At 38.2% G+C, this 18,095-nt stretch overlaps 1 protein-coding gene across 1 annotated transcript in view; it reads right to left on the reverse strand.

Annotated features, from left to right (window-relative positions):
• Positions 1–18,095, reverse strand: part of LOC126976160 (neutral alpha-glucosidase AB) — a 33,965-nt gene that overhangs the window by 14,096 nt on the left and 1,774 nt on the right. Inside the window, exons 3-7 of the mRNA XM_050824382.1 lie at positions 15,536–15,663; positions 7,360–7,561; positions 2,552–2,663; positions 1,313–1,457; positions 176–313 (exon numbers count right to left, since the gene is read on the reverse strand). Of these exons, the coding sequence (XP_050680339.1) occupies positions 176–313; positions 1,313–1,457; positions 2,552–2,663; positions 7,360–7,561; positions 15,536–15,663 (725 nt within the window). The remainder of the gene's footprint in view (positions 1–175; positions 314–1,312; positions 1,458–2,551; positions 2,664–7,359; positions 7,562–15,535; positions 15,664–18,095) is intronic.

The following is an 18,095-nucleotide window of genomic DNA, read 5'->3' on the forward strand; positions in this document are numbered from 1 at the left end:
TAAAAAATATAACAGATTCCACAGAGCAATAAAAATAAAAAAATTGCGATAAATAACGTTTTTAACTAATAATCCACCATGAATATATTTTGTTCCGTACGTGACAGGAGTTCATCGTACACTTTGTTGGAACAATAGTCGAGCTACCTACTATTCAACAGATTGGTCTAATCACCTGGCGTCCACTCTTCGCTTCTGGCCTCCGGTGACCAGGTTCACCAATGAACCGACCACAGTCTCGTCGCCATAATTCACAATGTCGACCCAAGTTTCGGCGGAGTTGTGCCAAAACACGCCCACTGTACGTTTTGATCTAGAAACAAGAAAATATTGTTACTAAAACGGGTCGTATCTCGACTTATCTAGAATTTGTGTCGTTATATTCTAAATTAGTAAATTTCATAAAATTTGTCAATCATTGTTTACGTTCTTTTTAACAAGAGTCAGAAGTCGGAAGCTGGTGAAATTACCTAAGGATAAGGAGAAGAAACATTTTAATCTCTGTTTAATCATTTAAGTCTTGAAGTGACGACCGCAATTGCGATGCTGCTCAGAATATATCCAAGAATACGAATCAGATTTGAAAAGAATAAACTGTACGTGCCCTTAATAGGTTATCTAAAGTTAAGGGCTTCACAACAAACGTATTACTTCGCGCCAGACACCTTGTATTACCTAATATTAGAACCAACTATGGTAAAAATAATATAAAATTGCGGTTTTCAAGGAGCTTTTTGCCACGTACTACTTCGCTGTGGAATGAGCTTCCTTGTGCGGTGTTTCCGGGACGATACGACATGGGTACCTTCAAAAAAAGCGCGTACACTATTATATTGTAAATTGAAATGATTTGTAAATCGATGTACTTAAATGTCAATCTCGATATAAAAGAGTGGCATTGAGTTTCTTGCTACTTCTTCTCATTAGCTCAACCATTTAAGAAGTAGCGGTAGATTCAATAAGAAAAATATTTTATTTTTTTTGACATTCATAAGTGCCATTTCCGTGACCTACGTGAATAAACTGATTTTGATTTGATTTGGTTCTTGTCTGGTTGAGCGCAGGCCACCTATTTTTGTTATATGATTTAAAAGATGGACTGGGAGATTCTTAGCAGTTCTTCTCCCCATGTCATAGCCCCTTTATGAACTATATTATTGTTATATTATAATAAATATATTTATATATTTGCATTGTAATGGGCAGAGTGTATCACTGACCATCAGATGAACACCTTGATCGTCACTTTTTCTCATAAAGAAAGTTAAATAAATCGCAGAAGGTCATTTCACACATGTTAATAGTTAATTACCCATGCGCGTAGAGCACGGGTATGGCTCCATAGATCGCCATGCGGCTGTCCAACTCGAACTCGAACACATCGAGGTTGTACAGGCGGTAGGGCTCGCCGGAAGTCGTGGTTGCCAGATTCAGCTTGTCGGTGTGCTCCGGAATACCTGATACATAATAACATAAAATAAACACTACTAAAGACTGCTTATATTAAGGGGGTTTATGAATCGTCACAATTTTTTTCAGAATCAAAATATTTGTCGGTTATCTAGTGCTGCTAAAGGAGGTCAACCTGCCAACACTATGCTGGCGTGAGGGCCGCATCATCAAACTCTTCCCTGTCCCTCATGGTGTAAGCCGTGTGGCTGACGTCCGAACTACCCGTGGATACGGAGACCCTTCACACGAAGAGGGTCGAGAGGATGTTTAGGCATTTAAAACGTTATATCATTATCGTATAACTTATATCACCCACAATATTGTGGATGCATCTATCAGATTAGCTTTATAGACACGTAACAGTGGTTGCTCGTATCCTTCATTTTGTATAAAATTCTATTGTAATAACGAGTACTTGCATTAAACCGTTTGCATTAAACTGACAACACTACCGTACAATTGTACCAAAAGCATTTGAATTCATTTGCTTGCCGGCCTATTTTGAAATTCAGATGTTGGTTGTAAGAGATGACGTTGTTGCAACATGTAGCGGCAAAATTTATAGGTACACACACTATCGAAATTTCAACCCGCTGACAAACGTATGGTAGGCTGCAGCTGAGGGTTAACCAAAGGGTTCTCATTGATTTTCTTTCACAAAGGCTCGCGCTCTCCTACAGCTACCCTAAATGCTTGTCTGGCAAGGGGTTGTCACGATGTTAAGTGTCTGGCAATGAATAACATGATTTTTAATAATATTCTGAAGGTAGTACCGAAAGCTCGCACTTTATTATTTGATGTATTTAGATCAGTATTTTACACACCTTTAGAACCATTTACTTGCCAAAGCCACTGTTACCCAACTCCATTATGGTCCATCGTTCTTACCTGTGGTGGGAGCATGCGCTGACATTCTTTCAGCTTTTATAAAATAACGTAGGTCTGGGGTTCACGGGCTCTTGCCCTAACAAATTGATTATTGGCATGCTATAAGTAGAAAGTGGATTACCTAAAGTAGAACTATTTGATCACAAACTCAGAATTCAGACTAAATATACGAACAGGCCGTTAGAAATTAATCGTATGTGTGAGCTCTTACCGTAGACCTGGTCCGCGTCAGGGAAAGCCACGTCGAGGGACACGGCCTCGTTGCCGCGCGGTTTGCTGTCGTGGTGAGACTTGAACGACTCACTCCAAGCGCCTTCATCGCTCTGAATACACAAGGAACATTAATACCTTCAAAACTGTTATGCCCACAAACAGAATATTTAAATCAAGGATTTTCGAGTTCTTCCACTGCCTATAATTATAGAGTGTTCACAATAAGTTGAACTAGTCGTAAACTACAAACTGTGCAAAATAGATCCCTTAAAACCATCTACCGGACCCACCCGCGTACAAATCTTAAACGACTTCATGTAAAGAAAAACATCCCAACACTAGAACAACACATACAAGAGGTATCTGATAGTTTCTACAGAGGGCTACGCGGACTGAAGGACGGAATAAACCCCGCCCTCCGGTCGACTTGTAGTCGTAAGTCACTCACAGAGTATTGCCTCATTGCCTCAGCATAAAACGTTACAAACATGCATTACCACATCACAATTGGTTAGAGCTCACAGAACACTAGCGTAAACACACACACACACACACGCACACAGAGTTCTAGCTAGGTCTGAATAAATGTAAAACCAATATAGTGTAAATTGGTTTAGTTATAAGTATTAAATAACGGCGAAAACTGGCCTCCTATTTCCTCTCCCTCCTTTCCCAAGATCTACAAAGATTTACAAATATAGAAATTTTAAATTTGAATTTTTTTTTGAACTAGTTGTTTCGATTAATGCTAAATCACAACTTACTCCCTAGTGGTAAATAAGTCAACTTCTAGGCGACATTTTTAACGCGGCTACGTCACTTCTCGTCGCACAAGCAACCTTCGCACGGCTCCGATCCGTACGGCATCAAACTGACACGGAGCGTTAAGCTCAAAATATTCCAGTCCAACGTAAAGACCGTATTGATGCATGGGCGTGAGACGTGGAAGGTCACCAAGGCCGTCTATCATCAACTTCAGGTCTTCGTTAACCGATGAGTTCGAAATATCCTCGGTATTCACTGGCCCACCAAAATTTCCAACGATCATCTTTGGCAACGCTGTCATGAAGTCCCAATCGACCAACAAATAAAACGCCGCAAATGGTGCTGGATAGGCCACACACTCCGGAGGGATCCCAACCATATACCGAGGCAAGCCCTAGATTGGAACCCTCAAGGAAAACGCAAACGTGGCCGTCCAAAGCAAACCTGTCGGCGGACTGTCATTGACGAAGCGAAAGACATCGGAAAGACCTGGAGTGAAATTAAGAGGGATGCTCAGGACCGATCGCGATGGAGATGCGCTGTGGGTGCCCTCTGCCCCAGCTAGGGGATACAGGAATTAAATGAATGAATGTCACTTCTAGTACTTTCTTATTAAAATTATCGAACGAGATAATTAACAAACCTATAGCTAACCTTAAGCAGGTATTAAAGTTGCATGTTTCAACAAAGAGATCGCTGGCATATATACGAATATAATTTATGTTTACACATAAAAATGATAACGTCATTTGCAGCTGTTATATCATATTAATAATGTTGATTAATGTATATTTAATTAGGTACGTGAGGTCAATCATATGTGACACATATTTAGTAGTGCATTTATACGAACTCTGTGGCTATCTATTTCTCAGACTTACAATATATTAGCATATAGACGAACAAAGCCTGCAAGAGAGAAGAACATACAAATAATTAAATGGCTACTAACATATAAATTTAAATAAGAAGGTGTTACAAGTGACGTAGCCGCATTGAGTCATAGTTCACCACAGAGTAGTGTTTTAGTATTAAGTAGTGATTTAGTATTAACCGTAACGGCGGACGTGAATCTACGCCTTAATATTATGTTCTGTCTATATCAGTATATTTAAAAGGCGGAAACTGTTACACAACCTGCAACTATGTATTTCACCAGAATATAACTACCGATCCTACCTACTAAGCCAGAGGTCCCGGGTTCGAAGCCCGGTACGTGCAAGCATTTATATGATGAATATTGATGTTCGTTTCCGAGTCATGGATGTTTATATGTATTTATGTATGTTTAAGTAAGTATATTGTATTTATCTACACCCATGCTTTAAATCCTCTATTAAAGATGCTGAAACAGTTAGCTTATTGCCAACATTAAAACACCCAATGTTCTAATAACCATTACATCATCCAAACGAGTGTTGTAATGTTGTATTGAATTTCAAAACAACACTCCTATGTTTATTTTTTCGATCCCTTCATGCACAAAGAGTTTCAACAGACAGCTACATTCTTATTGCTCGATGCGTGGTATCTGTATGAATTTCAAAAAACGAACATTTACGTTTACGCGCGTTCCACACCACCAGAACGTCGCGCGCCTTAATAAAAAAGTAGGTTATTCGAACTCACTCATGTGATACTATTATCACTTACACATAAATCCACATTCGTGTTTAATACCCCTTATTAAACAACAGTTGCATAAATAACTATAAATATATCGTTGTCTTGTAACCCATAACACCGGCTTATATGCTTCATTTGGGGTTAGATAATTTGTGTAAAAGTGTGTCAATATTATTATTATTATTTATAACATTTCATTGGTACGTCTTTGTTTACCTAAACTGTCGTTTTTTAATAAAATATATAGCAATCATTTTCCACTTTGAAATTCTTAAGTTATTCTTACTACTGCCATTTTGCATACCACTTCCGAACAAGTCCATCAAGGACTTAGCGTATCCAGAGTGTCCCAAGCGTACGAGGGTATAAAAGGCTGTTTCCAGAATTTGAAAAGTCGACATTTCCTGACGATGCCTCGGGTAGAGGCGAAACACGTGTCGAATTGTTTAAAGAGAAATCTTAGCGATTTTTACACTGAACATTTGAACAGTTGTGGATTTCCGCATAATAACTTTCCACTAACTTCTAATCTTGTTGCTCTATGGTCTTTCCAAATAATGGACGAGATTATACCGGGTCTTCTTAGATAACTTTTACGTCTAGAATCTAGATAGTCTCTTGATGTTATACAACCAACAAAAACAGGCCAGGTTTCATACAAAGTGTGCGTGCATTGCTCAAAATAGAGGTTAACTCAATTTTTTTCGACTTTTTCACAGCTGTCGTAGTCTATCTAGACGTATAATTAAATTAATTTACCGGAATACAATGAGAAATGAGACTTAATAGTCTCAAAAGAGACTTAATAGTCTCAAGGTGACGAGCGCTAGTATTGTAATGCCGCTCAGAATTTATGGTTTTTTCAAGAATCCTGAGCGGCACTGCATTGTAATCAGGCAGGGCGTATCAAATACCATCAGCTGAACGTCCTGCTCGTCTCATCCCTTATTTTCATGAAAAAAAGATCTAAGCGAGCGTTTCCGGGGCCCCATCGGTGTAAAAAAGGTTAATGGCAGATTGCACATGTGAATGGACGCTGAACTTCGATTGTCTCTAATTTAATATTTTTATTGTTCACTTTCGCTCCAGTCTTGTTTTAAGTAAAAGATGTTTTAATATTATTGTAATTAGTTATAAATGGCTTATTTAATTTAATTTAATAATAATTTAATTAGTTATTTGTGTACTAAATAATAATTTTTTAAAAGACCTTTTATGATCGTCCGAACATAACTCGAGTCGTGTATGAATTTGTACTCAGCTGTGCGGAGATAAGCACGTAAATTATCAGTCACGTATTAAGATAAATCCTGGGATCGTTGACACCACACGCGTTTAGATAACCAGCTGTAATTATGTCGCTTGCACTTGAGACTTGACCCCTTTACATTAATATTGACTAGTGAAACTAGGTGTGGGTCGCACACATTTCGTTCGAGAGGGTTCCGTAATGCGAATTAAGAGATACAACCCCATGACAGACAGACGGAATGACAACGGACTCTTTTGTCATCCTTTTCCATAGAAAAGTAATATAATATGAACATTATTAACTTTTAAAATACTTTTTACGAGAGACACATTTTTTGTATGGCCGCCATTTTGCAATTATCCGCCATCTTATTTATTTATCCATTTATATTATAATTATTGGTAATTGTGGATATTATGAGAAGAATAGAGGCCTAGTTGAACCCCTTTAAAAAAAATTGCAGGCATGGCTCGGATTTTTAGTGTGCGGTAGAGAAAACTAAATTGTGTTTTGAGACTACAAGAAGTGAAAAAATCAAAGTTAATTTTTTTCTTCTTCTACTACTAATATAAAGGTTTTATTTGACAGTTAATATTCGATTGCCAGCACAGTAACATAATAATTTTAGTCACAAAATTAAAAAAGTAAAAGCCGTAAAAGCCGGCTCGTTTCCAAAGTAGGCAATGCGAGAGAACCACTGTGAAGTTGAGATGTCTCTAAATCCAGTGCTGAATGCGTATAAAAAAGTTTTTGGTCATATAGAAAAAAAGTTTTAGAAAAAATCACGACCATGGTAGATAATAGTTTGTATTAGATTGTTAACCACTTATTATTTCTTACTTTTATATTTGTAATTTCACACTAATCACATTATAATTATTTACATTGTATAGTTTCTAGAATAAAGATTAAAGTTACTTAATTTTTTCTTATTTAAAATGTTATGTACCAAATTAGAATAACCAACCTATTATTATGTAAGTGCAAATCAATTGTTAATGTAGAGTTATTGTGGGTACATCTAAAATAAGTAAATTTCACTTCAAAAAATACTTATAAAGTTAAAGTGAACAAAAAAATATGGCTTATAGCAGTAACAGTTGTATAAAACCAGTGGTCATTACTAATATATCTAGTTTCAATAATTTTAAACAAGAACTCACTTCAACAGCATTCTCCTCATCACCAGAATTCTTCACCCTCAACGGCTCCACGAACAGCTGAGCGTTATCGTTCAACACTACGGCTTCTTCACCATTCTTGTCCAGGAAAGTGAACTTGAGAGGCTCAGCTCTTATCACCACTTTATACCCTTGCGAATTGGAGACAGTTATTTGACCGTTCTCTTTGGAGACCAGTTTGAGGCTACAACAAAACAAATAGTAATTTTACATACCATACAACCACAAGAAACTACAGAAGCTAGGTATTATGGTCTTCCAATGAAGAATATCACAAAAATATGGATTTTTACATTACAATATTGCTCTATTAAAAATAAGAATAAAGAGGTAAAAAAAAATAACATTATAGTTACAAGAACTTTCTTCGATACGACATGGGCCTTCAATAAACGCGCGTCCTCTCTTGTGATTCCTCTGGTGTTGCAAAGAATGTTAGCGGTGAACGCTGGTTTTTACTCCTCTTACATAAAAAAAATTAACAAAAAAACAACCGCCTTCAAAAACACTATTCCAAAACAATAGACATAATGTGCACTAAAAAGTATAAAAATAATTGCATATTTTTATATAATCTAATTAATTAATCTAATTCTAGTAACAATAATCGTATTATTTTTATTTTTGGAATCGGTGTCATTCTGCTGCAACCCGCTCTCGCCTCCTCACGACTCAAGCACATCTCACCTATAACTATGTATGTAGTTACAAACCTATCTTGGATGACACCGACTCCAAAAATTACAATAACCGTAACTAGAATAAGATTAATTAATTAGATTGTATAAAAATATGCAATTATTTTTAATACTTTTTTGTGCACATTATGTCTATTGTTTTGGAATTGTGTTTTTAAGGCGGTTGTTTTTTTGTTAAATTTTATTTAATTTTATGATTTTTAGTGAATTTGAAGTACACTAACTAACAATTTGTCTAAAAATATGTAAATATTATATATGTGTAAATATAACTTTGCAATTTGATTACAGACAATGTTCCGTTACTTTGTCATGGATTCCGTAATCAGAACCTAAGCAAATCGGTTGGCGCGATATTGAGTTATTCGTAAATTTATCATCCACTTTGCTATACGTATGTATAGCAAAATTTAAGACTTTTATGAATTTCGCATGGATTCCATTGTCAGATCTGAACCAAATTACAATGGGACCACTCGGAAGCAACAGCTTTCAAATAAAAAAAGAACTATCAAAATCGGTTCACCCAGTCGAAAGTTTTGAGGTAATAAACATAAAAATAATACCGACGAATTGAGAACCTGCTCCTTTTTTGAAGTCGGTTAAAAAAGAGTGTCGCTGGAGATTGTCAGAGCGGCGCGTAATATAACGACGTCATTAAAGCATTTAGCGCCGTTTGAAATATTTAAATAATGCGGAAACGAGAATTATCGCTACGTTACAACTACCCGCTTGATAACATTGCTTGCGAAAAGATATATGCGTCAGACACGAACGAGCGCAAGAAACTCAGCGGGCTTTTTTATATAAGATGGGAAAACGGCCAAGTAGCTCATGTGATGGTGAGTGGTGAGGCGACCGCCATGGACATCCGTTCACCAGGGGTCAAGAGATGTGTTGTCGGCCTTTAAGGTGGGGTATGCTCTTTTCGTGAAGGATTTCACAAAACAACTGTGCGATGCAAGACATTCCTCGCAATACGCTGTTGAAGAGTACCAGACGTCAATGTAATGCGGATGGAATATAGCATGTTTATACCTTTATAATACAAATAATAACGCTCCTGTGATTCCTCTGGTGTTGCAAGAGATTGTGGGCGGCGGTGATCACTTAACAACAGGTGACCCGTGCGCTCGTTTGTCCTCCTATTCCATAAAAAAAAAAGTCTTTTAATCATTCAATGAAAATTCTCAACACATGTGTTTTGTATATCTTCTGGGATCATGTTATAATAGTTATTTATGCAACTGTTGTGTAATAAGAGGTATTAAAACACGAATGTGGATTTATGTGTAAGTGATAATAGTATCACATGAGTGTTTTAATAGCTAATTATCAACAGTTGCATACAAGACTTTATCTACACCCAGAATATGAATCCTCTAAAAGATTCTGAAACAGTTAGCTTACTGCTAACACTAAAACACCAGTCCTAGTAGTAACCTAATATCATGAATTACTGATTATATACAAATAAACTAAGTATTGAAACAATTATTTATTTTAGTAGTAATTTACATTTTGTATAGTGCAATAATTAAAATTCACTCGAATATGATGTACTTTTGCAGCGTTAAAAATGAATCGCTCATTTTTTGTAAAGAAAACAATAAAAATATCGAAGAAAAATGGCGGGGGATTCGAATAACCTACTTTTTTTTACGGCGCGCGACGTTCTGGTAGTGTGGAATGCGCGTCAACGAAAATGTTCTTTTTTTGAAATTCATACAGATACCACGCATCGAGCAATAAGAATATGGCTGTCTGTTGAAACTCTTGCGCATAAAGGGATCGAAAAAAAACATAGGAGTATTGTTATGAAATTCAGTACAACATTACAACACTCGTTTGGATGATGTAATGGTTATTAGAACATTGGGTGTTTTAATGGCAATAAGCTAACTGTTTCAGAATCTTTAATAGAGAATTAAAAGCATGGGTGTAGATAAAAGCATATACATCGACCAATAAAATACTAACTCGACTGAACCAAATAGGAGTCATTACTAGTTTATGTTTGTTCCTAGTGATACCTGTGATGATCATCATCACAGTCTCCAGAAAATTCATATGTGTTTATTCTCATAATATATTACATTTTCAAGATTATAATATTGAGATGCAATAGTTCACATGTCAATTTCTTTAGGATTTTTTCTTAATAATTTTATTGTCCTAGGAACTCGGTTTAACCTTCCGAAATCTGCAAGTACCCCAGGGCACTAGATTTTTAAGATACACCAAAACCGAAAGTGTAAAAGAAAGGTACTCTCACTTGTAGGATTAATACACAAATAAAATTTGAAAAACAAAATTTTTATGAACTAACAAACGGTTAGCTCAGTTGGTTAGAGCACCGGCACGGAACGCCGGAGGTCGTGGGTTCGAATCCCGCATCGTTCATAAAAAAATTGTTTTTTCAAATTTTATTTGTGTCTTATAGCTTTGTTCGGAATTAAGTAGGGCGTTTGAAATTGATGAAAAATAGCGTAACAAATAATCCTTTACATACAAAGGATATAGCCGAGGATAATATCAAGGTTTGAACTAGACAGTCAGTGAGAACAGGCCTGTTGGAAAACTTGATATACTTTGAAATAAAAAGGGTTTTTGGAACGAAGTTGTCAAATCAAATCAAAATCACGTCTTTATTCAATTAGGTCAAGGAAATGATGCTTATGAATGTCAAAAGCTTTTTCTTTTTACCAGTTCCCACCACTTTGGAAAAGGTTGAGTTTTATTTTAATTTTTTTTTTATGGAGTAGGAGGACAAACGAGCGTACGGGTCACCTGGTGTTAAGTGATCACCGCCGCCCACATTCTCTTGCAACACCAGAGGAATCACAAGAGCGTTGCCGGCCTTTAAGGTAGGTGTACGCGCCTTTTTTGAATGTACCCATGTCGTATCGTCCCGGAAACACCGCACAAGGAAGCTCATTTCACAGCTTTGTAGTACGTGGAAGAAAGCTCCTAGAAAACCGCACTGTGGAGGACCGCCACACATCCAGATGGTGGGAATTATTTTAAATACTTATATTATGTAAAGTGATGCAACTAAAATACCTACGCAGTGTCTTACACGAGTAGGTAGGTCAAAAAATAAATGTAAATTAATAAAAAAAAACCACAGAGTTATTATGTACAGTATTTGTATTGCCCGGACATACATACAGACAAAAAGCACTTCTTTTTTACAATAAGGGACGCGACGAGTAGGACGTTCAAGTGATGGTAATTGATACGCCCTGCCCATTACAATGCAAGCAAAGTACCGCTCAGGATTCTTGAAAAACCCAAAAATTCTGAGCGGCACTACAACTGCGCTCACTGTCACCTCGAGACATGAACTATCATGGATTTGATATTGTTTGTTATTTATTAAAAAAATATTCTTATAACATTACTTTTAATTTGTCACGATTTTATTATAACATGTAAAGATGTTAATGACCTTAATACGCTGTTCGCACCATTTAAGTTCAATGAAGTATTTAACTACTTTTATTATGGAATGGAATTATAATCTAGTTTCGTTTAATTCAATACGGTATATATTTATTGTATGTTACAAACATAATTCTTTAAGGAAGAGGATGACAAACGAACTTACCGTTCATCTAATGTTAACTGAAATTATGTTGAGTAGCTAGTGAAATTGCTGGGCAAATGAAACTTAAAATCTCAATTGAGTGCCGCATTCTTTGTCAAATAAGCTTTAATATATTTTTTATGTTTGTGCTCAGTGAGTTCTAGTTTTATTATATTTTATTGTAAAATTGAATACCAAGACCTATGAAGGAGCCCTTAACTCTAGCTAACTTATTCGGCAAACTTCACGTCAGACCCATCATGTAGAAAAAAATACACGAAAACAAAGTGATGGAGCAGGCTCCCCTCGATTCCAGTCTATTTTCGACGCGAGTTTGTCGACTCTCGAGCTATTGCTTGAACTCACCTAAGTTAGGAATAGACTGAATATACGCTATAGATCTCAGCCTAAGGCCTTTTTCAGATTGAATAATTCTAAAACAATAAAACGTCGCGCTAACACGGGACAGACTTAGGGACATAAGGACAACAAAAAATCGCCAATATAAAAACCCAAAAATCAGGGTTTCGCTCACGGCAATACCCTCCTCCAAAAATTAACTAATCGTAACAAAATTTTGGAATCTTACTTGAAACGAAATATTCAAAGTAGAACTGTTTTAATTTTTGGCTTATTGTTGTCGGAATTGTATTTCATTGCTTGCGGCTTGTATGATGAAGCTATTTTTTAAAGTACTATAATAGCGCTCACATAATCAAAAATAGAAAAAAAAAGGGTAAACAGAGAAACAGTAATAATTATTGATCTTATTTAATAATTATTTTGATCTGGAGCTAAAAACCAGGAGAAAATGGTCCACAATGTTTATATGAAAAAATGGACACTAAATTTTCCCCCTAACGACCAAACTCACTACAACTATAAGAATATCGAGTGATCTCCTTCAGGCTATAAATTCACAAGGTTTACGGGTTACACCACCGCTTTGCGATTCGCCTTGAGAGGCAACCGATACATATATATTCGCAATATGCATGTACGGTGTTATGGTTGCCGTATAGATTAATTTATGTATCGTTTATAAATTAAATTAGTTCGAGACTTAAGAACAATTGGTTTAAGTCTAAACGCCAGCTCTTGGTATACCTTGAGGGTCGCCAGTTGATCAACGACCGGCAGTACGGCTTTCGCCATGGTCGGTCAACTGGCGATCTTCTGGTATACCTAACACATAGATGGGCGGCGGCTATTGAAAGCAAGGGGGAAGGCCTGGCAGTTGGTCTGGATATAGCGAAGGCCTTTGATCGTGTATGGCACAAGGCGCTCCTCGCAAAAATTCCATCATTTGGGCTTCCCGAGAGGTTATGCAAGTGGACCTCCAGCTTCCTCACTGGGCGCAGCATACAGGTCGTTATCGACGGTTATTGCTCGAATCCCAAGCCCGTGAACGCTGGAGTGCCCCAAGGCTGTGTGCTATCTCCCACGCTGTTTCTTCTGCATATCAATGATATGTTGGACACCGCCAACATGCATTGCTATGCAGACGACAGCACTGGTGATGCCGTATACACGGGCCATGCAGGTCTCTCTCGGGAAAACGTCGACCAGTGCCGGGAGAAACTTGTGTCTTCTATCGAGTCCTCTCTCGAGAAGGTCGCGGAATGGGGTAAGTTGAACCTTGTCCAATTTAACCCCCAGAAGACTCAAGTTTGCGCGTTTACCACTAAAAAACCCCATTTGCCGTATCACCGCTCTTCGAGAACACTTCCCTTAAAGCCTCGCCTAGTATCGGAATACTGGGTCTCGAAATCTCGAGCAATTGCCAATTCCGTGGCCATCTGGAGGGCAAAGCCAAACTGGCTTCAAAGAAACTGGGCGTCATAAATAGAGCACGGCAATACTTCAAGCCGGCCCACATTCTAGCGCTGTACAAAGCGCAGGTCCGGCCTCACATGGAGTATTGCTGTCATCTCTGGTCTGGCGCACCCCAGTATCAGCTCGATCCATTTGACCGCGTGCAACGCAGAGCAGCTCGAATTGTCGGGGACCCAGTACTCTGTGAACGGCTGGATCACTTGGCGTTGCGTAGAGACGTCGCTTATCACGGGGAGTGTTCCGAAGAGCTGTTCAACCTGATTCCTGTCGCCGAATTTCACCTTCGCACGACACGCCACAAGTTACGATATCATCCCCACCATCTGGATGTGTGGCGGTCCTCCACAGTGCGGTTTTCAAGGAGCTTTCTTCCTCGTACCACGAAGCTGTGGAATGAGCTTCCTTGTGCGGTGTTTCCGGGACGATACGACATGGGTACCTTCAAGAAAAGCGCGTACACCTTCCTTAAAGGCCAGCAACGCTCTTGTGATTCCTCTGGTGTTGCAGGAGAGTGTGGGCGGCGGTGATCACTTAACACCAGGTGACCCGTACGCTCGTTTGTCCTCCTATTCCATAAAAAAAAAAAATGGTAAATCATTATGAGCACACGCGAACCGATTGATGCGCGAACGTGAACTGGGGGAAAATACGGGCACACCGCACGCGCCAACGCAACGGCTGACAGGGCTCAACGTGATGTGCGATGTTCCACTCGTACAATGCATATGAAAAAGGTCCTGCATAGCATCAGTATTCTTATTATAAGAATAAGCTAAGTCCTAAGTATTCTATGGTTTACATAGTTACATTAGTGTCAGGTGGGGAAGGGAGCTCTCTGAGCCGTACGGGTTGGAGTGCGGGGTGAGGCAGGGGGTGTTAACCTTGCCTAAGCTCTTCAATTTGTACGTGAACGAGCTGATCGTGGAACTCAACAAAAAGCCAGTCGGATGCTGGATAGACGGCATCTTGGGTAAATAATCTAAGCTATGCAGATAATATGGTGTTGTTGGGTCCCACGGCCGGCTCGGTCAGAGAATTGCTTCAATCACTTGAGGAGTACGCTGCTAGACATGGGCTAGTGTAAAACGTGCCCAAAAGTGAATACTTGATCTTTAAGGCCCCTCGTAAGCAAGTGCAATATGAGCCTAGAGTCGTACTCAATGGGACTTTACTCAAACGAGTCACCCAGTACAAATATCTAGGACATTATGTTGCGGAGGACCTTAGGGACCAGGTGGACACAAATCGAGAACGAAGAGTCTTAGCCGTAAGGTGTAATATGTTGGCCTGAAGGTTCGCCCGATGTAGCAAGGAAGCAAAAATTACGCTGTTTAAAGCCTACTGTCCAACCTTCTACACAGGGGGGCTGTGGACCAACTACACTCAGTATGGTCAAACTGGATTCGCCAATATTGCAGCGATTCATTCAAGTTCTTGTCCGATACAAACCCGCTGTCTGGTATTGTTACCAAAGCTATTTTGTGTTATTATGTAGAATTAATTATATTACGCAAATCGTAGAAATTGTAACAAAATATGGGCATCTGTTACCCCAATAAAGAAACTTATTATTATTATAGTGCAGATGCCATATGCGTATCATGTGGCAGGGCGAGGAACACCTAGCAGCACAAGACTTTCTTTATATAGAAGGAGTCAAACGGGCAAGATTCTCACGTGAAGGGAAGTGGTCAAGAGATATGTTTTTTTCTTCCTGCAGCTTCGATGTTCAATCTAAGAAAGAACTTACTATAGATGTGAACAGGACCGATCTTCTTGTTGGGCGGAGAAGAGTATTCAAAAACTTCTTACACCCATTATTTATAAACTTACCGTTTTTTGTTAGGTCATAATAAGTTATAGTTATTGTTTGTTTCTCTTGAATTAAGGAATATGAATGTTCTGGATTACGAAACAACATACCCTGTGAGATTATGTGTTGTTTATTTGTGTTATAGGCCTGATTTAAGGATTAATTGTTAAGCCTTCTTTAACAAAGTTAATTTCATATTTGTGGTCAATTATTATTACTTACGAATCTGGTTTAGGTTCACCATCCAGAGACAGCTGTGTCCTGTACCGAGGATACAGTGGTTCAGCTTCATCAATCTCAACACGGAATGTGCCATCCACTAGTGCTGACAACTTCAAAGCATAATGCCACTGCAAGAGAAACAATATAATTATAGACAATGTAATCTATTATGTCTGTTAACAATAACTTGTCCGTTACAAGTGCAAGTCTGTCTCGCTCACTGATACTTCTGTAGTGATGCAATAAAATCGATGCATACTTGTCTTGTGATCAAAATCAAAAAATCAAATCAAAATCAGTTTATTCAAGTAGCTCACGGAAATGACACTTATGAATGTCAAAAAAAAATCAAATATTTTTCTTATTGAATCTACCGCTACTTCGTAAAGGGTTGAGCTAATGAGAAGAAGTAGCAATTGCCACTCTTTTATATCAAGATTTACAGATCATTTCAATTACAATATAATATGTAAAGTGTAAAATGTAAAATGATGCAACAAACACACTCAAACGTCAAATAGTCAATGTCTTACACGAGTAAGTAAAAAAAAAATGTAAATTAATACAAAAGTTATTGAGTACAGTAGCTGCATTGTCCACATACACCAATCCTAATCTGTTTGTGTATGTGCATAAAAATCTATAATCACATCCCAAAAATAATAAGAGAGGTATCGTCAAATAGGAATTTCTCAACTTAATTGAAAATATACCTTAGTAAAATCTGCTTATATTCATTAGACGAATATTATCAACTAAAAACTTGACTATATCTTATATATAAAATTCTCGTGTCACAATGTTCGTTCCCGTACTCCTCCGAAACGGCTTGACCGATTCTCATGAAATTTTGTGAGCATATTGAGGTCTGAGAATCAGCCAACATCTATTTTTCATACCCCTAAATGTTAAGGGTGGTCCACACGATTTTTTTTTTTATTATTTTGACATTTTTTTTTAAATTTGTTTGATTATGAGTCAGCATTAAAAAATACACACAACTTCAAATTTTCACCTATCTACGATCAACAGTTACTTTTGTATCGCGATTTTAATATCGGCAATACAACGTTTGCTGGGTCAGCTAGTACTATATAATACTGCTACTAATCTTTTGTTAAATTTATATTATTGTAACTAATGATTTAGAAATGTATTTTATAAAATTTGCACGTCATAAATGTGGCAAACATGTACTTAATAATATTTATGTAACATCAATCTAGCATGTTTATGCAAATAAAAACTTTGACTTTGACTTTGTGAGCTTGGCCAGAAGAGAATTCGCCGCGATTCTTTTGTGCATATCACGTGCGACCGTTGGGTACAGAAGGAGTCTACCAACGCGGGAGCATTTGGGGACACCATTTCCCTCGATACCCACACTCGCTCATGAGTTTGGGCGTTAACTGGATGTAACATGACGTTTCTAGAATCTCGAATCAAGAGTCTGGCGAAGTGCAAGCTATTAACGCGGGTATTTTGAATTCGCGCAATACTTGTGGATGTATTGGCGCCCAATAGCTAGCCTGGTTAACGTGATACTAGTGACGTCAGTTAACGCCAAAATATTGAAGCGAAAATGTTTAATGCTCGCACGTTGGTACATACGAGAAAATCGCGGCAAATTCGCCCATTCAAGAAAAGCTCTAATAAGCCGTCACACTATGCTCCTTGCGGTGCTCATTGCTACGTTCCTCACGCTATCGCAATGTATCTCCGTCTCTGCCAACACACTGCTCCACTCGCGCAATTAATCAGGTAATTGGTCAGTCTCTGCATTACCACTATGGGACCTATACAGGCATGCGGAGATTCGCGGATGGTCGTCGCAGTCTACATGCAGCCAGATGATGGATAGGTCCTGTCCTTCAAGAAAACTCAGGCGTCAAGAACAGACATCCTTCCTGACTTAAACCCACACGCCAGCCCCCGCGGGCTTTTCTTTTCGCTATAAAGGAGTGTTCCAGATTATAGCCCGGGTAAGAGAGGTAAGATATATCAGCCAAAGAGTGTATCTGTGTCTCAGTTAGAAAGAGCTGTCCCGGCTTCGCTGTCTCCAGGTGAAAGTGGACAGCATTTAAATTTAAGCAAAGCCCCCTGATGTTGCAAAAGTCCACAGCAAATGTGGAGGAGGGTGGTCCTAATTGTGGACACCCAGGGAAGGATTCTCGAGGGCTACATAGCCTGGAGTTGTCTATTTTTAGTCTGTGTTGCTATTTGTATCTGGGGAGGAGGTAGTTAGGCCTTCGGCTACCCCACACATTGGATGAAACACAGTGGCAAAGAATTTCTCCAGGTGTGCCGGCCTAATTCTGATCATCCCAACATGGCACTACCACTCCAATAATACAATATAGAATACTATATATTGTATCGAAATAGTTTTAATAACCTGCTTAATGTGTATTTAATAGAGCATACTGTAAGATACCAATCACAATTTAATAATATTCTTTATTGTATTTCACATCTTTGTACACAAATTTTCGTATGACTCTCAAAGTCCGTAAATTAGTAAATTTTATTTACTGTAATAATCACAATGTTGACACCAGAA

Source organism: Leptidea sinapis, chromosome 39 (assembly GCF_905404315.1).
Source record: "Leptidea sinapis chromosome 39, ilLepSina1.1, whole genome shotgun sequence".
NCBI lineage: Eukaryota > Metazoa > Arthropoda > Insecta > Lepidoptera > Pieridae > Leptidea > Leptidea sinapis.